This window comes from Chelonia mydas, chromosome 7, assembly GCF_015237465.2.
Source record: "Chelonia mydas isolate rCheMyd1 chromosome 7, rCheMyd1.pri.v2, whole genome shotgun sequence".
NCBI classification, from domain to species: domain Eukaryota; kingdom Metazoa; phylum Chordata; order Testudines; family Cheloniidae; genus Chelonia; species Chelonia mydas.
Window position 1 is genome coordinate 36,226,602 of NC_057853.1, and position 25,919 is coordinate 36,252,520.

Here is a 25,919-nt window from a genome sequence, read left to right on the forward strand (position 1 = left end):
CTCCCTGGAGACAGACGCTGTGCATGGCATAAAATGAGGCAAGAGGGACGTTTCATTTCAGGAAAGATATGTTCTTTTCCAGATGTGACCAGGACAGCAAAAAATTTTGGTGGTGGTGATGGCACAATTTGACTTTTTAAATTCCATATGCTCATCTCAATAAGCACAGAAGGTGTTGTCAGCTTGTCATGACCTAATTAAAGAGGATTTTAAAATTAATTTAATTTATTTTGATGCCAACATTTTTTTGCACAGGAAGTTAAGAGAAACTCAAGAAGGGAGACGCAGAGGCTGCCCCAAGTTACAAACAAAACTTAACTCTTACAGAGAGAAAAAAACAAAAAGGTTTCACTATCTTTCGGGGCTTTTCTTCAGTCCATCCTCTAGGCCCTGTTCCAAGCCCCTTTCCGGGCTACCTTTTAAAGTCTTTTCCCCTTTTCCAGTATAAAGCCCTGGGTCACCAGGCTGGTTCCCCATCATCATCGCCTTCACTGATACATGCCATGTGACTCCCCAACCCTGCAAGGTCAATGTCCTGTTCTGTACAGCATCATGTACATTTATCATGCCAAACAGTTAGTAAACATTATGTGGCAGAGTCACCTCAGCAGCATCTCTCTCAGTCAGTGTATGAACTGGGTCTAACCCCCTACTTTCCTGGATTACTCTCTACCCTGTCAAACATTTTAAAGGTGACCTGCAAAGATACTAAGTTTTGACACCTAGAGGCAGTAACAGTCCAGGTGTTAATGGCATATGTGCTATACTTTGTATTTACTTAGCACCTTCCACCAAAGGGTTTCAGGGGGCTTTACAGACATTATGGTCAAAAGCTGGTCCTGTTGAGTCAAAGTCAGAACTCCCATTGACTTCGATGAGACCATGATTTTGCCCCATTTAACTGAAGTTGGAATTTTTATCCAAGAAAAAAAAAAGAAAAGAAACCCCTCAAGCTCCTGCCTATCTACACAAAGACTGCAGGCACAGTGCTGCAACTATATCTAAGTATCATTTCAGTATATTTGGGGATGGTGGAGCAGGAGTCAAAAAGAATCACCCTCTCTGATAGATTAAAGGGGACAGAAACAGGATAGTAAGAAATTGGGAAGGGACTCGCCTCCTTCATCGCAAGCAGTGTCTCCACTTATAAAAGATCAAATCATGCTGTGAAAACTGATCAAACTTAACTGTTGTGATTTGGGAAGCTCTGGCATTACAAAGCTCAAGTCTGTTACTCCAAGAATCAGCCTACAAGGGGAACAGCTGACTGAGTGTCATAATGGTATGGTTCAGCCAGTCATATGACTCTCAGCACAAAGTTTTGTAATGAAACTCAGTTTTTAATCATTAATGTCCATGCAGACACAGCAAAATGTTTTGCTTCCTGTTTTTGTAAATTTCATGGATATACATAAAAAATGTTTAAAAATTAACTCATTTCCGTATTCAAAATGGAGCAGAGTTTCATATAGTTTCATAATGAAAGATTAACACAGCCTTATTGCAGAGTGAATGATAACCCTTATATATATATATATATGGAAAAGAGCAATAGTGACATATGCTAGGGGTTTTCATTTTTCAGTCATCAAATTTATGAAGAACTAATATTGATTTTGAGAAGTATTACACAGCACTGGAGAGTCAATGGAGTGCATTAACTGTAGACTCCCTCCCACTAATGAAATATTGGTTAGAAAACCCCTGAGACACAAAGCTAACGGTCTCTATGCATTCATATGCAGTGCCGATGATGCCATTCAATTTCTATTCCACTAAAATGCACATGGGAGATTAAGGTGGCACAAGTACTCCTTTTCTTTTTGCAGAAGTTCTTTAGAGACTAACAAATTTATTTGAGCATAAGCTTTCGTGAGCTACAGGTCCGTTCATCGGCTGCATGAAGTGAGCTGTAGCTCACGAAAGCTTATGCTCAAATAAATCTGTTAGTCTCTAAGGTGCCACAAGTACTCCTTTTCTTTTTGCAGATACAGACTAACACGGCTGCTACTCTGAAACCTGTCATTAAAGAACTTCTGTGAACTGTTCAAGTCTGATCTTGAAAACATGTATGTTTGTGCCTAACAATCAGAAAAGTAATTTATGCCTGCATAAAGAGGATTTCTACTTAGGTCAATCTAAAAGTTGAATTTGTTTGAGAGGTAAACTACCTTGTGCTTTCAACTTTTTAAAAAAAAAAAAGTCGTATTTTTTTTTTTAAAAACTGTCAGTATGTATGCTGGATATTACTCGAGTTCACCGAGTTCATAATTTCCTGCAACTATGAAAATTTTATATAGACAGAAATAGAAAAAAATGCTTAAAAATAAATATCAATACTATCTGTCAATTATAAAAACACGACAATTGAATACTGCCAAGCCAAAATACACTGTAAATGGTTAGGAAGTACCTATTTAGTCTACAAAGCAGGAACTCAGAATTGTTAAGAGAGCAAATACAGCAAACCAAGAAGCATTAGAGAAGTTGTAACAAGAAATTAAACACAAACAGCAGCTTATCAAAACTTACTATAAAATTAGCTCAAGGTTATGTAACAAATGTTTGATTTCTAACAGGTCAAAGCAATGTATTAGAACATTTGGAACACTGGAATATTCAAAGCAAGGTACTATTTTTTTAAATACAGGGACAATCATTTCATCCTTAAAGATGCTGTTCCTCTCACACAAAACACCATTTGAAATAAAATCAGAGTATTTTGCTTGCATGGGCAATTCAACCCTGTTTTTGAAGTTCTCCACCTCTACAGAGATTTGTGATATTTTTTATTCTGTATATACAGCACAAAATCATTTGAGTTGCAACCTACACTTAGGGTATGTCTACACTGCAGTCAGACACCCACATCTGGCCTGTGCCAGCTGACTTGGGCTCTCACGACTTGGGCTAAGGAACTGTTTTATTGCAGTGAAGATGTTCAGGGACCTCCCACCACGCAGGGTCCTAGAGCCCAGGCTCCAGCCTGAGCCCAAACATCTACACTGCAACTAAACAGTCCCTTAGCCCAGCTGGCAGGGGCCATCCACATGTTTTTTACTGCAATGTAGGCATACCTTTAAGGTAGGTCTACACTGTACGCTCTACATAACAGTGTGTAGAGTATCTACACTGCAATCCCCTCTCCCCCCCAAAGCATGGATATAAATACCAGTGTAGATGGCGAGGCACTCCTTAGGCAACTAAAGTAAAAACATGTTTGAACCCTGTGGGTATGAACCTTATATGGCTCTCTACATGGCCAAGCAGTGCCTCCCCCATCTACACTGCTATTTTTAGCAATTTAGCGTCCCGCTGCAGGGAAAGGCTCCAGCAGGGGCGGGAGGCAGCAGAAAAAGGTTCTGGCAGCTCCCCGTTGCCTGAGCCTTTCACTAACACGTGTAGCTACACACCTCAGTGTGGATGTGGCCTGTTTTGCACTGTGGCACGTAGCTACACATACCCTACATGCCGCCAGTGGTTGGCAGTGTAGATGTAGCCTTACAGTAGTAACCCATGCTAATGAGTTCTGTTCCTAGTACACATACATTGCTCAGAAGAGTCTACCAGTAGGGTTTGCTCTAAAGCCCACTGACATCAATGCAAATCTTTTCATTGACTTTACTGGGATTTGATCAGGCCCATAATCTTGGCTCTATCAGTAATGAGGAAAGGAGAGTTCTGCATAAATCTTGTTCAAATGCCTTACGATGAAGAAATTCTAAATGTTGTGTGATAGAAAGTAAAATGGTCTAAGAATCTGATAACAAGAGTATAGTGTACCTATCAACACGGACAAGACCTTTAGAAAAAAAGTGAAAACCCTGAGTAAGTCAATAAAAATGCAACACAAACTGTTTTGTTTTTAAGACGTTGAACTGGAAATGCACTCCATTTGCCTTCATTTGCTTAATTATTTTTACATCACCAAAATGCAAAGCTTTCTATTAACAATGGATATTATGGGACACTGTCAATTTGATTTCTTTTGATTGACTAATTTTTAAAAAACCATTTTTTCCAGTGCCCTGAACTCTGTAGGCTTTGGTAAAATTTTAGGATGTTGCATGTTTATTGTCAGGAAAGTACATTACTGATAATTGTACCAGACTTTAAAAACTATTCAGCGATTCTGAGTCATTAAACAATATGAACAATTGCTCTTGTAAATAAAGCAGAATTTAGCCCATGAACTTCTTAGTTACAGCAATGTAAATCCAGAGTGACTCCCACTTGTTTCAAGGGAGTTACCCAACATTTACACCAGTGTATCAGAGCAGAATTTGGCCTTGTAAATATCAGTATTTACAGAATAAATTTGTTCAGCTCACAAACCAATGGTGATTATTGCATACAAAACTTTCTGTTAATGTCTTAATGTTGTTTCCATCCTCATCATTTGAAAAATGTTCTTCCAAATGGCATATTTCAGTACTAAACAGTTTATGTAACAGAACAGAACTCTAATAGAATAAGAAAACTGAAATAAAGCTCTTTGCATACAAAAAGTTAGGCATGTAGCCAAGAAGAGACTGGGACTTATATCACTGCATTCTCACAAACGGCTGTCCAAACTTCTCACACTTTCACCATAATCTCACAATAAAAGACCCAGCTGACATATTCAAAACAACACACTCAAACCAAGGAAAAAGCTTTCTCCTTCTCAGCTTCCACACAGAGATAATCTATTTCCACATACTTGGTCACTACGTTCCACACTCTTGCCACTGCATCCCATTTTCTCTCTCTTGCCAATAGCCATTATCACATTTTCTAGTGCAAGCATCTAGTTTTATTCATACTTCCTAATTCCGGCAATTCTGAAGCCGCTTGACTCAGTTGAAAGGAAAGAAAGTGTCTGGAAATAAACTGGTTGATAATTTTATGCAAGTAACACGTTTGTATTTTTTGTAAAAGGTACTTTTCCCAAAATAAACCACACATAGCTTGATATTTTAGTCTAAAGGGTGTTTTAATTATGCTGTTTCTTTGTAACAGTTAATATAACTCCAACAGATGTGGATGCAAAAAATCAGAGTTAGCAGACCCTGAAATCAGAGCATAACCATGACAACCCTTAAAAAACCAGCTGCTTTCAATTCTGTTTAAATCATAGCATATCCCAGGATAACATCCTTGGTGGTAAACAGAAGACATTCTTACCTCACTGAAGGAAAGTCATCTGTCCTTGAGGGAGGAAGTAAAGATTGGAAAACAGAAAGGGATGCTGGTGCCTCATACAGTTCAGCTTCCTCTGGTAAAGGCTTACTTTCCCCTGAGGTAAAACAGGTTTCACATTTGTTACTAATATTTCCTTTTCCAGAGCATCCCATAAGACTAGTCAAAATACAACTACAAATCTCTCGGAAAACAGAAAAGTATGTTACCTACAGTGGTATTTTTTGAGTAGTGACACACCTAGTGTTGCATAGTGTTTGTGTTTAGGTAAAAAGAACAGGAGTACTTGTGGCACCTTAGAGACTAACAAATTTATTAGAGCATAAACTTTCATGGGCTACAGCCCACTTCATCGGATGCATAGAATGGAACATATAGTAAGAAGATAGATATATATACATACAGATAAATTGTATGGAAATTGCCATACAAACTGTGAGAGGCTAATTAGTTAAGATGAGCTATTATCAGCAGGAGGAAAAAAAAAAAAAAACTTTTGTAGTGATAATCAAGATGGCCCATTTAGACAGCTGACAAGAAAGCGTGAGGATACTTAACTTAGGGAAATAGATTCAATATGTGTAATGACCCAGCCACTCCCAGACTCCACTCAAACCCAAGTTAATGGTATCTAGTTTGCATACCAATTCAAGCTCAGCAGCTTCCTGTTGGAGTCTGCCCCCGAAGCTCTTCTATTGCAAAATTGCCACCCTTAAATCTTTTACTGAGTGGCCAGAGAGGTTGAAGTGCTCTCCCACCAGTCCTTGAATGCCATGATTCCCGACATCAGACTTGCATCCATTCACTCTTCCACGTAGAGACTGTCCGGCCCGGCCAATGCACATGGCAGAGGGGCATTGCCAGTACACGATGGCATACATCACAATGGCAGATGTGCAGGCGAACAAGCCCCTGACAGCGTGATCAGGTCCCATGATGCTGTCACTTGAATAAACATGCATCGGGCCCTGCTGCAAGGATAGGTTCCTAGGTTAGTGTTCTTGCCGTGTGGTGTGCGGTCACTGGAGAGCATCTGCCCCAGGCTGGGGGGCTGTCCGCAAGCGAGGACCAGCCCGCCCCACAAGATCTGTGAGAGTGAGTGATCATTCCTTAGGACAGATTGGCCGGGCCGGACGGTCTCTATGCGAAAGAGTGAATAGACGCAGGTCTGACGTCGGGAGCAATTTTGCAATAGAAGAGCTTCGGGGGCAGACTCCAACAGGAAGCTGCTGAACTTGAATTGGTATGCAAACTAGATACCATTAACTTGGGTTTGAGTGGAGTCTGGGAGTGGCTGGGTCATTACACATATTGAATCTATTTCCCTAAGTTAAGTATCCTCACGCTTTCTTGTCAGCTGTCTAAATGGGCCATCTTGATTGTCACTACAAAAGTTTTTTTTTTTCCTCCTGCTGATAATAGCTCATCTTAACTAATTAGCCTCTCACAGTTTGTATGGCAACTTCAAACTTATCTGTATGTATATATATATCTATCTTCTTACTATATGTTCCATTCCATGCATCCGATGAAGTGAGCTGTAGCCCACGAAAGCTTATGCTCTAATAAATTTGTAAGCCACAAGTACTACTGTTCTTTTTGCAGATACAGACTAACATGGCTGCTACTCTGAAACCTGTGTTTAGGTAGGTATTGACTTTGCTGTCAGGATTTGTGTGTGGAAGTTCGTGTATACTAAGGAATAATATATTCCTTTTTGCTTATTTATGCCAGATGTTACTATATTTTAGTCAGATTTTGTCTTTGATATTACAGCTAATATTAATACAAAATGAGCACATGCTCAATATTATCGGCCAGATCCCCAGGTGGTGTAAATCAGCACAGCTCCATTAACTCCACTACAGCCAGCTGAGGATCTGGCCCTATATGCTCTCTATGTACTATCAGTATGGTACAATATGTCTCCTGAGCTTAGAATTCAATAAAGATTTAATTAAAAGATAAAATAGAGCAGGAAATTCAAAAAGTTGAAATATATTAAAGAAAAGTATTGTGCAATTTTAGCAGTGAAATTCAGCATCCTTGATGTTGGCGATTAGAGCAAATTTCTAATTAAATATGAGGATATTCTACCAACTACGCGCAAAACCCTGCTACCACTGCCTGGAGGAACTGAGCAAGGAAGGGGAGTGGAGAGGTAGGTACTGCTTGCATATCTGGCACAAGAGCCATTCTGCAGCTACAGGATACAGGTAGGCTGCAATGTGCTGTTTACTGCTCTACTAAGTAAGAATGACGTATATGCCCAGCAACAGGCACTTTGCAGAGCTGAATAAAGCCCACTTGGAGACTCAGTGTGTGGACTAAGAAAAGGAGTACTTGTGGCACCTTAGAGACTAACCAATTTATTTGAGCACAGGCTTTCGTGAGCTACAGCTCACTTCATCGGATGCATACTGGGGAAACTGTATGCATCCGATGAAGTGAGCTGTAGCTCACGAAAGCTTATGCTCAAATAAATTGGTTAGTCTCTAAGGTGCCACAAGTACTCCTTTTCTTTTTGCGAATACAGACTAACACAGCTGTTACTCTGAAACCTGTCAGTGTGTGGACTGACACCACAGCTGGATGCAATCCCAAGTGCTCTTGAGCAGTAGGGCTTTTAAAGGTCACGCACTCTTTTCTCCCTAGTATAGTGCAAGGCAGGATTTAGCCCTAAGAGGGGAGAAATACATCTGAGTGTAACACTGATACATGCCTACGGTCATGCTATAATGTACCACACTCAGCCAAGCTAATCATCATCCTGCAGGAGGTGACTACTCTTAGCAAAGGACTCCCTAACAGGAAATCTAGGCTGTACTGTAGCTTACTAGAGAATCTATCTGTGCCAACAAAACCCTAAGTCCTAGCAATAGGCACTCATGTTTCTTGGTTACATAAGGTTGTTCTTTGTTGTTGGTTACTTATAAATAATAACACACGTATATAGCTGTTTACAGCAACATTATACAACAGTTTAGGGCAGGAAATGCAGAACTCTATTTAGTTGAAACTGGAAGGGAATCCATTTAAATAAGAAAAATGCAATTGTCCACATGGAAACTGGCCAAGACACTGTAACAACATCTACCTGCTTCAGGCAACAACTAGATAATTTATACACCTATGCAGATAAGAAGCCAGAATTATTGTCCTTCCATTCCAAAAACACAGACTTCTACCACTTGAATTATCTCCCTTGCTGGTCATAGTAGCAGGTCCACTATCCTCTATGTGAATCAGCCACTAGATGGCACTATTGCCAACATACAAGTACATACATAGAGAGAGCCAGTACATTACAGTTGATGCTAACACCCACCACTGAAATTGTAAAATTTTCCACTGGATCTTTAATGATCTTTAGTAGTCAGGGTCTCAGTTTTACACCTCCATCTGAAAAAATGCAAGCCCAGTACCATAGTCTAAGAGGAGAAAACAAAATTCTAATACTACAATGTTTCATTAATAAAAAAAAGGAAAGTACTTCCCTAAGAGACATTTAAGATCAGAACAGAGTTATGGAGGTTCACAGGTGGTTCCGCTCTAAACAGTACTATTTGTTACACACACACAAAACTATGTTAAAAGAACACAAAAAAGTGCATAGTCAAGCACAGGCAGTTCTGGCATTTTCTAACTTCCGAGTGCTTGACTCTGCAACCTTAACAACGTTCTTTTAACAGTTTTGTGTGTGTAATTTCCTAGGTTTATAATAAAGCAAACTATAGACAGATCCCCTTATGTGGCATCCTACTGAGCCCTACATAGGTCATCCGCAGGGTTGGAATCTTTAGGTTCACATAACAGTCCTTTGTCACTTCAGCTAATAGGGTAACTGGTAGCAAAAGTAGCCATGTGAGGGGAATCAGAAACACTTTGCCAGTGAGCGTCACAGATATTTGCTGACAGTAGATGAATGGTGAAACTCAGGAATCTTGTGTTCCACTCCAGGTTCTGGAGGGGAAAGTGCTCTAGTGGGTATACATCCCTCCTGACCCTTTTCCCCTTGCCTGACCCCTTCTACCTACATCCTGGTCAGCCTCTGTGTCAGTCATGCCGCTCCTTCACCCGTTTACTCCTCTCAATCCCCACACTCACACCCTCAAATACTCATGTCAGCCCTAGTATCGTTGCCTAGCCCGTTTCAGCCTCTCTCCCTCTGGGCTCTGCAGATGAATCCTAGTTTTTCCAGTCCCTGTCTTCCAGCTCCCAGCCCCCGTTTCCCTCCCTGGGATCCTTATCCCAGGATCCCCACCCAGCCTGTGTTCATACAACTCTACCTGCTGCAAGACCCATTGCAGGTTTCTCTGGTGCACTGGGTACTTTCACACCTTTAATTTTAACACAGCTGTGTTCTGGCTGATTGTCCTCAAAGAGTTTTCTTTGCAATAACACCGTATATTTTACCCCACCTGGAGGGGGAAAAAGGTAACAAGAAATTTCCATTCAGACATCTTCATTTTGCCTTATTTTTGTTGTATTTTATCTACTATTCAGGCCTCCCTTTTGGGTCACAGCAGGGTAAGTGTCTCCTCCACATCATGCTCTCCCCTCCCCTGTGATCCAAGGGAACCCACTTTATGAGCACACAGTTCTGTGCATTTGGAGGTAAAGGTCAAGCAGGGCCAGAAGGTTCCTTCCAAAACCTGCAGAGGTAGCTAGCATAAGTGGTTTTCACTCTTTGTGCTATATAATACACTTTGAGGGGGCAGCTGAGGTTCATAGGAGCTCATGGCAGATTACTCCTGCAGGAGACACAAGAAGCCATGGGAACAGATGAGAGAAATTGACCTTTAGGCATAGATTCTTTATGGAATGAGAGTTTAGGAGGTGGAACCTCTGGCCTCTCACCCTTTTTGCCCTCACCTTGCTGCATAAATGACTGGCTCCAAACTCTCATGCCCTCCACAAGAATCAGCAGGAAACACTGAGAGTGAAACACATGAGTTTCCAATCCCAGCAATTCCTATTTCCTGGTAGATGAGAATTACATGCTTGGATTGCTTTGACAGATAGGAATCTAAAGCTTCATTAAAGACTCTTACTAACAGATCCTTTATTCTGACAAAACTCTTAGTATTTCTTCAAATATTTTATTTGGTAGTGACAACTCACTTTTAAAAAAATCCACAGAGCAGTCTACCTGCCAGTAATTGAAATTTATACATAAAATATCTTGTGAGATAAGGACATCATTTTTGATTCCACTGAAATACATGGAACTGGAAGAGCTTTCCTGAGCAAACACAGCTATTTTATTATTAGAGTAAAAATGAGAAAAGAAAAGGCGTGCAACTTTAAAACAGAAGTACTCCCTCACTACACAAAAGGGGCCTGTAGCAGGGTTGTATTGGAAAACCTGGGAAGTGGGAAGGCGCAAGCCTGCCCACTGCTAAAGGCCCCTCTCCCAACCTAGCGGGAGGGACCACGGGACCCAGGGACCAACTGATTACGGGGGACAACTAATGAAAAACAGGGATCGGAGTGAAGGTCAGAGGTTCAAAACAAGGATACCAGATGGGGACACCGAGCAGAGAACCCCAGACAGCGCCCACTGCTCCTCAAAGCTGTCAAGGGAGCCAGCGGACACGGCCCAGTGGAACTCTGCCCGGATGCGTGAAACTAGGGAGGAATGGAAATAGGCCCCACTGTCGCAGAGCATCCCCTCGTCCAACATCCTCCTCCTGGTATTACAGATGGAGACTTTGGCCAGAGCCAGGAGGAGGTTGACGAGGAGGTCTCGCGACTTCATGGGGCCATGGATAGGGTGTGCAAAGAGGAACAAGTGTGGGGAAAAGTGCAGCCAGAAACTCAACAAGAGATTATGGAGGAGCCGGAATAGGGGTTGCAACCTGGCGCATTCGAGGTAGGCATGCGCCAGGTTCTCCCTCACGCCGCAAAAGGGGCAGGCCTCAGGTATAGGGGTGAACCGTGCCAGGTACATGCCTGTGCTCACGGCTCCATGAAGGAGCCGCCAACCAATGTCCCCGGCGGGCCGTGGGACCAAGGTGGAATAAAGGCTGACCCACCGGGGCTCCTCACCCTCTTTAGGTGGAAGATAGTCCCACCCTGACACCAAATGGTGGGACTCGAGGGTGAGGAAATGCAATGTATGGAGCATGAGTGTGTACAGATGGTTTCTGGGCGCGGTTCGAAACCGGACCGGCTGCAGGGTATGCAGCCTGTTTGGAGTGTGGGAGCAGGGAGGCCGGGGGGGCTCGCGGAACAGAGGCCCAAGAAAAATGTCTGGAGGGCTAGGGGTGAGGGGTGGGCGGGGAACGCCCTCTCGCAGGGCTCGCCGCAGGAAAGCGAGAGAATCGGGTGACAAAGAGTACTCCTGGAGTACGCGCCTAGGGATCAGAAGGGTGGAGAGCCCCATGCGTCATCCGAGCGTGCGCGGTTCCACCCAATCTCCCCTGTCGTAGTCCAGGAGGTCTCCGACTCTGGTGGTTTCTGCCAGGACCAACCTCCGACACACCGAGGGAGACTGTGCCACCTGCACACGGAGATCAAGGTTGTGTAGCAGGGGTCCGCGAGGAGGTCGCTCCCTCGGTGGCCACAAGTGACCTGGTCACTGAAAAAAGCTTCCAAGTACGGAGGAGGTCCTGGTAGAAGACCAGCAGCTCGGAGAGGTCTCGCGGAAGGCCTCCAATGGAGAAAAAAGAGCTGCCGGTCATATCGGAGCCCTCGGAGGAAGGCGTGCGCCAACGTGCTCCACGCCGGACTACTTGCACCATAAAGGAGCCTCTGCAGGGCCTGGAGATGGAAGACATGGACCTGGCTGCGCAAGCAAACCAGGCCCTGTCCTCCCTCTTCCAGGAGAAGACTCAAAACCCCTGCAGAGACCCAGTGCAGCCCCGGCCAAAAGAACTGCAGAGCCATCCTCTGGAGCCTGGCCAGCATCCTCGAGGCCAGGTTCAGGGTGTTGAGCCGGTGCCAGAGCATGGACAGGACCAGTTGGTTCAGCACCAGCACCCTCCCTCGCAGGGAGAGACACCGGAACAGTCCTGTCCATCTCCACAGTCGCTCACCAACCCTGGCCTCCAAATCCTGCCAGTTCTCCGGTGGAGAAGGATGCGTGGCGGATAAACGCCAAGATAGAACAGCGACCCACGCTCCACCAGATGGCTTGAAGCACGGGTGGGAGGGAGCTTGCCTGCCACTCATCCCCGACCACCAGGCCAGAGCTGTTGACCCAGTTGACCCAGGCAGAGGAGGCCACCGAGTAAACGGCCTGGCAGGCCTCCACCCACATCAGGTAGTCGGGGTCCTGGAGCACGTCGTCAGCGTACACCGACAGGATGAGCCGCAGCTCCGGGTCCCGAAGCGCCAACCTCCGGCAGAGGAGATGGAGAAAGGGCTCGATCGCCAGAGCATACAGCTGGCCCGAGAGGGGGAACCCCTGCCGTACTCGCCGCCTGAAGCTGACCAGCTCAGTCAGGGTCCAGTTGAGCCTGACCAGACACTCTGCGTCAGTGTACAGCACCTGGAAAAAGCCCACAAACTGGGGCCCGAAGCCAAACGCCCGCAGGATGCCCAGGAGATACCCGTGGTCCACCCTGTCGAATGCCTTCTCCTGGTCCAGGGACAGGAGGGCGAACGACAGACCATCCCTACGCCCAGCTCCAAGTGGTCCCAGACCAAATACAAGTTGTCAAAGATGGTCCGGCCTGGGACAGTGTACGTCTGGTCGGGATGGACCACATCCACCAGCACGGACCCCAGCCGCAGCGAGATGGCTTTCGCTACGACCTTGTAGTCCGTGCTGAGGAGCGAGACGGGACGCCAATTCCGTAGGTCGCAGAGGTCCCCCTTCTTCGGCAATAAGGCAAGCACAGCTCGTCTGTACGAGAGAGGGAGGACCCCGCTTTGCAAGGACTCGGCCCAGACGATGACAAGGTCCGGGCCAAGGACGTCCCAGAACACACGGTAGAACTCCACGGTCAGCCCGTCCATGCCCGGAGATTTATTAGTGGGATTGCAACGGAGGGCTTCCGAGAGCTCAGCCAGAGAGAGAGGCAGCTCCAGCTGGTCTCGGTTGCCTGCGCTGACCGTCAGGAGTTCGGTCCAGAGCATCCTGCGGGCACTGGCGTCAGTCGGATCCGGGGAGAAAAGGCTAGCATAGAAGGCCCTGGCCCTTCCACGCATCTCCTCTGGATCCGTGAGGGGGGTCCCGTCCTCCGCCAGGAGGCAGGTGATGTGCTTTTTGGCCCCCCTCCTTTTCTCCAGGGCGTAGAAGAAGCGGGAGCCGCGATCCATCTCCTGAATAAGGCGGATGCGGGATTGAACAAAAGCGCCCCGGGCTCGATGGTCCTCCAGTGCCCGGAGCTCCTCCCGCTTCTCCCAGTACGCTGCGCAGAGGGGTGGATCCTAGGGGCCAAGGCGAGATGCCTCTCTAGCTCTAAGACCTCCCGCTCCAACTGCCCTACCACCACGTCCCTCCGACAGATGGCGCCCCGGGTGTAGTCGCGGCAGAAGAGCCATGCGCGCACCTTCCCCACATCCCACCACCACCTCGCCGAGGGAAAGGCACGCCGCTGCCCCCGCCAGGCCAGCCAGAACTCCCAGAAGGATGCCACGAAGCCCAAATCCTCCAGCAAGCTGTTACTGAAATGCCAATAGACCAGCCCCGCCTCTCCGAACTGAGAGAGACTGTCACAGTCACCAAGTGGTGATCCAAGAACGGGGCCGGCCAGACACCGGAGGCATGGGCTCGTGCCAGATGGAAATGCAAAACATAAATGCGGTCCAATTGTGAGTGGTGCAACCGATCCTCCTCCACCCGGACATAAGTAAAGGTAACATCGTCGTCTGGGTGGTGGTCGCGCCATACATCCACCAGGGAGTGATGGTCCACGATCTCCCTGAGGACGCCCGCAGCTGCTTGGGATGTCTCGACTCCTGAGTGGTCCCGGTCCTCGAGGGTGGTGTTGAAGTCCCTGCCCAGGACCATGCACTCGTGAGGATCCAGAGTGCCGAGAAAGGCCGACGCCTGCCGACAGAAATGCACTCGTTCCGGGCTCGAGTTCGGGGCGTAAACGTTGACCAGGTTTAATATCAGCCCCTCCACGCAGGCTCGGATGTGCAACAGGCGACCCGGCATGACCTTGGCTACCCCCAGCACCTCGGGCCGTAGCTCGGAGAGAACAGGGTGGCCACCCCAGCCAAACGGGCGCTGAGGTGGCTAAAGTAAACCTCATCTCCCCCACTCCAGCCACCAGCTAGCCTCGACGGCTGGAGCAGTGTGGGTCTCCTGCAGGAAGATCACAGAGTACCCCCCATCCCAAAGGAAGGAGAGCACCTGGCTCCTGCAGAGACCCACGCTACAGCTCCTGGTGTTCAGCGTAGCAAAGATGGTGTCCTTCATAGGGAGGGCTGGGGCGAATCCTCATGGGCAGGATGATCGACACCCTCCAGCGGGCCCCGCATGTTAGACCCCAAAAGTCATCAGGGAGTCATGGAACTTACAGGCCCACTGGTAGGCCGCGAGGCCCTGCCTCCCGGTCCCTCTCCCCTCCCCCAAAAGGCCCTTCATGGCCCGGAGGACGCGGTGGAAGTCCCCCCAGCACTGGAGGGCGAGCTGCACCTTGCCCTTTGAGCCACGGATGTCCAGCAGGAATGGGCACAGCTCTTCCCCCAGCGCAGAGAGGGACGCGGCAGCCAACCCGCTGCCATCCTCCGACGAGGCTCCTAAAAGATCTTCGTGGCCTGCAGAGATGGGCAAGCATGAAGCGGAACCCCGGCGCAATTGCGCCGGGCAGCCTGTCCCCATCCCCGGCACAGGAGGGGGCAGCGGAGGGAATAGTGCAGCCCCCATGATGTTGGGAAGAGGGGACACGAAAACTGCCCCCTGAGAATTGTCCGTAGACAAAGGAAATGAGACAACCTCGGCGGGGGGCAATAGCATGGGAGGTGGCGTGGAAGGGGGCGAGCGACTCATTGGGAATGGAAATAGGATCGGGGACGGGGGCAGGGACAGGGCCAGGGACTAGGACAGAAGAAGGGGCAGGAGCAGGGACAAGGGCTAATATTGGAACCGGGGCAGGAGAGGGGCCGGGAGCAGGGGGTAGGAACAGGAGCGGGGACACTGGTAGGTCCACGGTCCCCGACAGCCGGGATATCGGGGTGCGGCTCCTCTCGGCCGGGATTAGGGGCCAAAGGGACAGGGGTTTGAGGGGCGCCTTCACTGACGCCGGGCACGGGAGCTATGAGAAACACGTCACCCGCAGGCACGGCGTCAGACACTACGGAAACTTCTGTGGGGCCCCGCCGGAGGGGAAGCCAACCACTCCGTCCGGGTGGTAGAGGGCACGCCCACAGGCCTGGGGCCCAACCGCTAGGCATCAGCCATCACCTCTGGGGGCTGGGCGGCCTCAGGTGAGGTGCCATCCGTGGCCGGGCAAATGGGGAGAGCCAGGGGCGCCCCCAGGAGCAGAGCGGGGGCTACAGCTGGGAGTGAGGGGCAGGGAGAAGGAGGAGGGGACGGTGGAACTGAACTGCAGCCCAGATCGAGGCCCGCTAGCAGGGGGTTGTCCTCCCCCTGGGTGACCGGGGTCAGACCCAAGGCCTCGATCTCCTCAAATATGGAAGTAAATTCAGTCCCCGCGGCCCCAGAGTCCTCCCCGCCCATAACCGGGGTAGTAATAGCCCCGGTATCAACAACAGTGGGGGGCACAGATGGCAAAGGGGCCAGGGGAACTCCTACAGAGGCCTCCTCGGGAGGGGACTCAACAAGGGGGGCGGTGGCATCTCCGTCTGCTGCCATGGCTACCATGGCCGGCGTCTCCTGCTGGGCTCCATCCGGGGGCGCGGTGGAAGATGTAACAGCATCAGCCCCCCGCAGCATCTTTCGGGGGGCCTCCTCTCCCTCTCCGTCGGAGGGGAGGGATCGAGCCCACAATTTACGGGTGCCGCAGTTCTACGAACGTGGGGCGAGGCGGACACCAGGAGGCAGCGGACGCCATGCCTCCTGGTCAGCGAGGGAGAGGGGCCCCGGCCACCAGGAATGGTACCGGAGGCAGCAGTCGGGACAGACGGCGCGGCGGCATGTTGGGGGGGGCAGCCGCCGCCACCTGGGTGTATGCTCTGGGGGCTAGGGATGGAGCGCCCCCAAAACTGGTGGAGGGAACGGCTGGGGAGGAAGGAGCTGCGGCAGATGTCGGGGCCGCGGCAGGGAGGAGCTTAGCAGGGAGGTTTTGTTTTCCGGGCGGGGCCTTTGCCCTTTTTATTCCCCTGGCCCTTTTTGCTGGTGGAAGGGGCAGTCATGGCAGCGGCGGAGTCTGGGCTAGTGGTGGCCGAGAAGGTAGCCGCTGGGGCAACCAAGGGCGGTGACAAGGGGGAAACTATAGACCAGTAGGGGCAGGGGCAGGGGCGGGGCAGGGTCCTCCTCCTGCCTTTTCCCACTATGGAGGAGGCCCTAAATTGAGGATAGGACAATGGACAACTCCTCCTCCCCACTAGACCACACGCAGGGGAGGAGGGTCCAGCAGACAGGGCAATGGGAAGAGGGGAAATGGGACAGGGCCAACCACTCCGTCCTGCTAAACTGTATGCAGGAAGGAGGGTACCAGCGTGGGGGGCGGGGGAACTGTAGGTGGGCACCGGGGGAAGGGAAGAAGCAACCACTCCTCCCCCCTAGGCTGCAGGCAGGGGAGGAGGGTGCCAGCAGCAGGAGGACATGGGGACAACAAAGGAGAGGGGGACAATCACGGGCGTGGCACCGGCTCCTCTGGCTGTACTCGGATGGGGAAGGACTACAATGGCATCGGGGGGGTGCAGTGATCAGGGTAAACAACTTAAAAGGAGGGGGGCACAAGCGCTCCGGAAGGGACACGGGCACACCAAACGGCAGGTTGGGCAGGGCAGGGGTCCACGGGAGTCAGGGGGAACAGCAAACAACTGAGGGCGGGACAAATAGAGAGCAAGTGGGGGAACCAAACTCCTGGGGAAGGGCAGGGCAGGCGAAGTAACAAACTTGCAAGGTTTGGGGCGGTGCAGGCACACTAACAAACCCAGGAACCTAGGACGGGGCCAGGGTAGGATAGAAAAACAAACAGGGAAAAATCTTCAGGGAAGCTACAGTAGGAAGGGAGGAAAAAACTGGGCTGGGGGGTAGCAGGGAGGCCCCCCACCCACTCCTGCCTTAAAGGGCTTAAAACAGCCCTGGGAGAGGGCTGTGGCAGGGGAAAAGCTGGGCTGATTGGGGGAAGCAGTCTCAGCTGGGGGCCACACTCCAATCAGGCCACAGCTGGCCCTATAAAGGGGCTGCTAGGCAGGAGCTGGGTCAGTCTCTCTCTGGCAGTAGAGAGAGAAGGACCTGGCTGTCTGGGAACGAATGAAGGTACTGGAATAGAACAGTGCTGGGGAATAGGGCAAGGGAGCTGCAGAGCTCCCGCCTGGAAAAACCCCAGGCTGCAGGTCTAGCCAAAGGCCTAATAGGTACTGGGGTTGCAGGAGTTCAGCCCGGGGTAGGCAAAGGCAGCAGGTTCAAACCCCCCCTTGCCAATGATGAGTGGCTTGTACACTGCAGTCCGCCCCAGTGTGCAGGGGCTAGAGGGAGACTGGCAGTAGCCATAGACTCAGGCGAGGTGGGGATAGAGGGTTGGGGGTTCCCCAGAGAGGGCAGGGGTACTGCCAGGGGGCAGCACCCAAGATAGGGGGGCACTAGGGTCTGAGAGGGACTTGGGGCCCAGTGGCAAGTGGGACACTGGCCTGCAGAGGGTGCTCCGGAGGCTGGAACGCTAATTCCCTGGATGACCAGCAGGAGGGGCCGGAGGTGTGAGTCTTGCATTGCTACAGGGCCCAATCACAATTTTTTTTAAAAATAGGAAAAACTTGGATTATACATCTGAAATGGCAGTTCTACTCAGGCAAGATTTCAGAGATCGGCCTCTAAGGTTGCTGGGGATAAACCTGAAGACTTGTTAAAATATGAACAAATAGCAATAATTCTTAAGGGGTTCACATTGTATGAATCTGAAATAACCACCTAATAACTTATTAAACAGTGGGCACATGCAAGTTGGTTATGAAAAACTGAAGTGATATGTTAACGCTATGATGAATTACTGTAATCCTGTATTAAAACTAAAAATAATACCCTTTTGTTTTCTTGTTTGTGCTAAACCTCCTCTCTCGCAATACATTTTATAAGGAGTGTGGCTATTTATATTAATACTTACCAATAGCATCTGAATCCTCTACTGGTGAATAAGGAACCCTGGGTTTACTAAACCTAGCTTTTGCAGAAACTTTGTCCTTGGTATCCCATATCGTCAGAGTTACTTTGTGATCTCTCAGTTTTATTAGAAACTCATTAGTAACATGAATATCAATACTGTGGTTCCAGGACACCCATATTTGGTCATTTTCAAACCACGGTTTCACAACCTAGGAAGAACAGAGTTGAAAAACATTAACGAATGTGAGAAGTACTGAAGAAAGATTCACACAATGGACATTCTGTTGCCATTTAACTGCGGATATTGAGGGGAAAGGATCCATTAATGACCATATTTTAATTGAATTTTTAAAGAGCCTTAGAATTACAAAACGCCAGACATGTGCACAGGGAGCAGTAAAACATTTAATTAATTCAAGGGGGCATGGATTATACAGCCACTAGATAGATAGTATGGAGTAAAGCACAACATAGCACCCCATATAATTTTTCCCACTCAGAGCAATTGGCCATCAGCTGGGAGAGGGGTAACAAACTACATTAATAAAGGTATGTGCTAAAAACTAATGAAATTGCTCTTAAAGTGTATATTAAAATTAGATCATGCTGGGGGTTATCAGAACCTTTTAAAGAGATCTTGTATGTAATTATGAGTGTGCCAGCTGACTGTCACAGCAGCACATTTTGCAGAGCTAAATCAAAATGGCTATATCAAACCAAATTCAGATTTTGCAAAGATGTGGGATCAAAACAGAAGTTAAATGGCCAATAAGAGGAAGAACATATATTGAAGACTGAATGAAATACTACAAGTTTGTATATAAACATTTTTAAATGTTGACTTACTATAGACGAAATGAAAGCCCAAGTGCTAAAATCCACCCTATATCCTACAATATATTATCTCATGTGTCTTTGATTTCCAGGGATGTAACTCTGACATCTTTTATCAACATGCAATTGACTTTAAAACATTGTGTTGTTTGGCCAGGAGGTGAAAAGAAAACCCGAATCTTAAAGAAATGGGCAAGAAATCAGACAGCCAATCAGAAGGGCTGGGAATACAGAGGAAAAGATGACAAACAAGATACAAGTTGGCCTTTTTGCATCCATTGTATGAATATGATATTACATAATCCAAGTGAAAATGTAAAGCCTGCAACCCTTACTCATGGGAAAAGTTAATAAGCCTACCCACATAAGTAAGGTGAGTGGGCAGGATTTGGTCCCAAATCTATTTCCAAAAAAAGCCTCAAAACCTTTCAGATGAATATTTGAAAGTTGACAATTGATTTTATATATGAAATTTCAGTTGGAGCTAATTTGTCAAACCAATGAAATCACTGGGGCTATTTTGGTAAATAAGGGCTGGATCTTGGAACAACAAATTTCATTTCTGTGAGTTAGCCATGGCCTCTAGGACATCATACCTGAGCACTCTTTCCTCCACCACCCCCAATCCTTCCTTTATTTACAGAGGACCTTAAATGGCCTAACATAAAATATCAGATACGTATTTCTATCCGTCATATCATCACCTATTGTATAGAGAGATAATCTGTATCCGCAAAAACAGGAGTACTTGTGGCACCTTAGAGACTAACAAATTTATTTGAGCATAAGCTTTCGTGGGCTACAGCCCACTGCATTGGATGCATGCAGTGGAAAATACAGTAGGACAATTTTATATACACAGAACATGAAACAATGGGTGTTACCATACACACTATAACGAGAGCGATCAGTTAAGGTGAGCTATTACCAGCAGGAGAGGGGGAAAAAAGGCCATCTGATTTGTGTTCATTTATTCTTTTACGTAGAGACTGTCCACTTTGGCCAAAGAATAAATGGACACAAATCAGATTTTCCCCCCCCCCCCTCTCCTGCTGGTAATAGCTCACCTTAACTGATTGCTCTCGTTATAGTGTGTATGGTAACACCCATTGTTTCATGTTCTGTGTATATAAAATTGTCCTACTGTATTTTCCACTGCATGCATCCAATGCAGTGGGCTGTAGCCCACAAAAGCTTATGCTCAAATAAATTTGTTAGTCTCTAAGGTGCCACAAGTACTCCTGTTCTTTTTGTATAGAGAGAATGTCATAACATAATCTTCACTTTTTCACTGGCTGATTTTTTTTTGCTGCACAGCTCCCTCCATCTCTCTAATTTTCCCCATCCCATTTCAAAACACTGCTTGAAACACACTTCCTCAAGGTTTCCTAAAACAAGCAAGGATCTGATCTTCCTTTTTCTGATTGTTTGCAGTCTTGTTGTAGCCATCCTGATCCCAGGATATGAGAAAGTCAAGGTGGGCGGGCAATATCTTTAATTGGACCAACCACTGTTGGTGGGGACAAGCTTTTGAGCTTCACAGAGCTCTTCCTCAGGAAACCCCTCTTCTGGCCTTCAAACAACTCGCCAAGCTCATTAATCAGAGGCTAGCTCCCCACAGACCAAGATAAACCAATTCAAAGAGGCACCAGACCCTTACAGAACAACAGATGCAAACCCTGCAGGCATATCTCCACTGCTCAGATGATCAATATCCTCCACAATGCACCTTTCAAGATCTATGGGTCCAACATATGCCTAACATAGAGCGTACCTCATCTAGTGCATCAAATGCCCCAATAACAGCTATGTAGGTGAAACCAGACAATCACTTTGTTCTCAAATGAACTCACAGAACAATGATAAAGAGACAAAAACACGTTATCACCTGAGGATGACCACATTTCACGAAGTGATCACTCCATATCTGGCCTCTCAGTCCTCATCCTCAAAGGCAACCTGCACAACAACTTCAAAAGAGGAGCCTGGGAAATTAAATTCATAACTCTGCAGGGGGCTAAAAATCATGGACTTAACAGACACACTGGTTTGATGGCTCATTACAACAATCTGTAACACACACTGCAGCCTACTACCCCTCCTTTACCCTAGAACTGCAGAGGTGTTAAGTGCCCACTTCATATTAAATGGTCTCCTACAGCATGTGTGAATCTCTTAAATTTAATAATCTGTTCCACTTTGTATTTAGCTGTGACACTGCTCCTCCAGACCTGAGGAAGAGCTCTGTGAAGCTGGAAAGCTTGGTTCCCTCTACCAACAGAAGTTGATCCAATAAAAGGTATTACCTCATCCACTTTGTCTGTTACTTTTCTCAGTCATTCACAGCTCACATTCTCTAGTAGCCTCATTTCTACTAAAAAGCCTAAGTCTCTAAGGTGCCACAAGTATTCCTCCTTGTTTTTGCTGATACAGACACCACTGTATCTTTTTTTTTTTTTTTTGGCTGATACAGCTACCACTCTGAGACCGCTCACTTCTACCCATCGATTTGCCTTTGCGCAATTCAGTGAAAATCACATAAGATTTTTTGTAATTTTTCAACGTTTAAAAATGTTTGTACGTGCTGAATGATTTCTGTTCAGAGATAAAACTTACAAATCATTGGCAGCGCACAGATGGACATTTAGAAAAAGTGTGGGATTTTTAATTGAAAAGTTAATCTCATAAGGAAAGACAAAATAGGTGAGGTAATATCTTTTATTGGTCCAGTAAAGGACATTACGTCCCCTACCTTGTTTCCCTTATATCCTGGAACCACTACAGATACAAAACTCATGGTCTGTTTGCAGTGTTACTGTAGCCATGCCAGTCCAAGCATACGAGACACAAGGCAGGTGAGGTAACATCTTTTATTGGACCAGCTTCTGTTGGTGGAAGAGAGAAGACTTCGAGCTTCACAGAGCTCTTCCTTGGGTCCTAACATCACTTGTTTCAGGTCCTGAGGATGGGCTCTGGAAAGTGTACCCCTTCCGCTAACAGAGGTTGGTCCAATAACAGGTATTGCCGCACCTCCTTTCTCACATTTATGTCAGACCTACTATTTCAATCAGCGGTTAGGCTGAATGGTGAGGGAGGCTGAGATTATGAACACTCCTGCCTCATTTAGTGCACGGTTTATATGGAACGCAATGAGTGAGGCATCAGGTCACACATTAAACAAATAATACATTAAAAAAGGCATCCAGGGTCTATAATTCTCCATCTCTAAAACTCTCCTACAGTTTTATATCCACTCACTGAGGAAATTAGTGTTGTCGACTGTTTCTGCCTGTAGCGCTCTGCTTGAACCTGTGCAGTCGACGGCTAACAGAAAAAGGAAGCGGATGGCAAAAATAGGAAGGAAAAGAAATGGAAAAGTGAAATGACAAAGTGAAAGTATCTTAACTGCGCTCTCTCAAGCTAATATACCTTTCTATCATTCATATAAATTGAGCATTTTAACTGCATATGTAATGTACCTGTTTTTATTATGTATTGCCAGACATCATATCAACAACGATTTAGAAAAAATCAGCAACCATAAATTCACTCAGTTGCACTCTTTAAGGAATGCAGAAGTTTATATACCACCATTTTGACAGTACACACTTGAGAATCCATGCAATGTACGGACAGACTGCTCAAGTTGTGTCTGTGGGTACCAAAGGTAGTATGAAAAGACCAGCTATCAAAGTGAGGAGGATAACATCAACCAGGCCCGTCCCTCGGTATTCTGGAGCCCTACTCAGCCCCACCATGGGGAGGGCGGGGGGGGCTGGCTCCAGGCCTTGGGGGGGGGGGGCTGGCTCGGGGGCAGGGGGGAACCGCCCCCCTGCACTCAGCGGTGGCGTGGCTGGGGCCGGGTCACTGCTTTCCGCCATCGGTGACTGCAAGCTTGGCCCTGCTGCAGTCCTCAGGGGTGGGAAGGGACAGGGCTGGGGCAGAGCAGGGGCGGGAAGAGGCGGGGCTGGGGCAGAGCAGGGGCAGGGGCTGGAGCCGCACGCAGATGCGCAGGGCAGCCATATACAGCTGTGTACTTTGCGTATGGGTATGGAACAGCCCTGACATCAACATTAATACATTAAAGTTTCAGGCCGTGTTCAGTGTTGATCACTGATAGGTGGGCAGGGCAGGATTCATTGTCAAATTAAAGGGCAGTGGTTTCTGGGCAGAAAAGAGACTTTCATCCACTTATTCAACTATGCCCTTCACCTGGAAGCAATTTCAATTTAATTTTCCAAGATGGCCCTTATTAAGTTGTGCTCTTGAAGCAAAAGGAAGCTCAGTGAACTGTGCCAAAGACTGAAGTTGCTCAGTGTTCTTGCCCCCACTTTCTGCACTTCCTGAAGCATAGCTGTAATTTTCACTACAGAATTACTGGAGTAATACAGCAACAGCTGTGTACTAGTGAGTTAGCTAACACTGGACTGTCAATACTCAAAAAGTATCACTCCAGGCACAAGTGTTCTGAAGGAGTTGGTGAAAATGTCACAACTAGAAACAGTGCACATTAAAGATAGTTAGGCCCTAAATACCTTTGAGGATCAGGGCCTTGGGAGCCTAAGTAACTTAAACACTTTTGAAAGTTTTGCCCCTTGGCAAAAAGAAAGGAACTAAATTCACTCTTCCGTCTTACAGCACCTCTTCTGTGCTATAGCTTTAAGAGAATTCTAAGCATGGAATGTACATATTACAGTACTAAGTTTTTTGGCCTTTTGAAAAAAAGCCAATAATAATAACAGGGCAAAATCAAGTTTATGCCCTAGCGGAAACAACAAAAACATTTCAGTAGATACCTTTCGGGGTTTTTTGTTATCTGTCTCTAACTGAAAATATAAAAGCACACAGAAAAAATAGGACCAAGTTCTTTCTTTCTTTTTTTTTTTTTTTTAGTTTAGATAACAACCCACTTTACAAATAAGGGGGACGATAATCAGGGGGCTGAGGTCCCTTTATGCTACAATACATGTCTTATTCACATTATCATAACAAGTAAGTTTTCCCCTCAATTCAATATTTAAAAAAAAGAACCTTTTTGAACACAAAGCTCTGAAGTTAAAATTTTCAGCCAACTATGGCTACACTTCCTATTTTACTTTGAAAAATCTACAAATTAAACCAATCAAGTTGAGAGATTAGAAGGAGAAATAAGTGATTAATTACACTTTCAAAGGTTATATTCAAAATATTTATTTCTCCCATATTCCTCAACTCTTACAGAAGTTACTGGTAGCTGAGGACACTCAACAACCTGCATTGTGCATCTCTCTATACAGTAACTCCTCACTTAACATTGTAGTTACGTTCCTGAAAAATGTGACTTTAAGCGAAATGATGTTAAGTGAATCCAATTTCCCCATAAGAATTAATGTAAGGTTAGGTTCCAGGGAAAATTTTTTCCCAGACAAAAGACTTATACTCTGTGTGTGTGTGTGTGCGCGCATATATAAGTTTTAAACAAACAATTTAATACTCTACACAGGGATGCTGATTGTGAAGTTTGGTTGAGCTGGTGGAGTCAGAGGGTGGGATATTTCCCGGGGAATGCCTTACTGCTAAATGATGAACTAGCAATTGGCTGAGCCCTCAAGGGTTAACTCGTTAATGTAGCCTCACGCTCTACAAGGCAGCACGAATGGAGGGGGGGAGACAGCATGGCAGACAGAGACAGAGACACAGACACACACCCTGTGTGCGAGAGAGAGAGATGCGCATTTCCCCTTTAAGTACGCTGACACCACTCATAAGTACGCTACCTTGTTAAGTTAATCAGCAAGCTGAGACCGCAGCAGCTGCTGCCAGGAAGCTCCCTCTGTCCTGAGCCCTGTCCTCAGCCCTGTCTTGTGTCCCCCCCTTGCTCTATCGAGATGGGGTAAGCGGGGTGCAGGAGAAGGGGGGAGGGAGACACCCTGACATTACCCTACTCCCTCCCCCCCCAGCAAGCAGGAGGCTCTGGAGAACAGCTCCAAGGCAGAGGGCAGGAGCAGCATATGCCAGCAATTGATTTCCCTGCGCGGCAGCCGCCCAGCAGGCTCTTAGGGGAGAGGGGAGCTGATAGGGGGGCTGCTGGTCCACCCTAGTTCCAAGCCCCCACCAGCTAGCTCCAACGGGCTGCTCTTCCTGCAAGCAGTGAACAAAGCAGGTGGCTGCCAAACGACTTATAAGGGAGCATTGCACAACTTTAAACGAGCGTGTTCCATAATTGATCAGCAACGTAAAAACGTTAACCAGGACGACTTTAAGTGAGGAGTTACTGTACTCATTTTGGAGCTTTGATTCAAACAATTCTACAATATAAAGTGTTTCTACATTAGTACAGACTGAACCTATAAAAATGTGATATTATTAGGAAATTTCTTAGGAAGTTACTAGGAATATAATTTAGCTTCTACAAAACAATCTACTATTTTGTAAGAAAAATCACTTAAAATATTTCAAGTTGATTAGATGATTTACTTTGCACATGTTTTTTTCAAACTGAAGTCTTATTAAGGAATAGGCTTTCAATATGTTGTAAAGAATTTAAAGCGCAAATCTCAAACCTTGTCTACACACAGACTTTGTAGTGGCATAACTACTTCAGTTACAGGTGTGATCTCTTTACGTAAATAGTTATTCCAGTACAACTCCTAGTGCAGAAGCATTTATACCGCTATAAAGATGCCTTAAATCAGTGTAGCTTATTCATCTGTCTTGTATGGGAATAAACTATACC

At 46.8% G+C, this 25,919-nt stretch overlaps 1 protein-coding gene across 2 annotated transcripts in view; it reads right to left on the reverse strand.

The window, feature by feature from the left end:
- The window catches only part of CFAP92 (cilia and flagella associated protein 92 (putative)), a 79,566-nt gene that overhangs the window by 48,569 nt on the left and 5,078 nt on the right, over nt 1-25,919 (reverse strand). For both annotated transcript variants that reach the window (XM_043551176.1, XM_043551175.1), the window contains exons 4-6: nt 18,372-18,579; nt 9,471-9,602; nt 5,167-5,278 (exon numbers count right to left, since the gene is read on the reverse strand). In XM_043551176.1, coding sequence (XP_043407111.1) covers nt 5,167-5,278; nt 9,471-9,602; nt 18,372-18,579 — 452 coding nt within the window. The remainder of the gene's footprint in view (nt 1-5,166; nt 5,279-9,470; nt 9,603-18,371; nt 18,580-25,919) is intronic.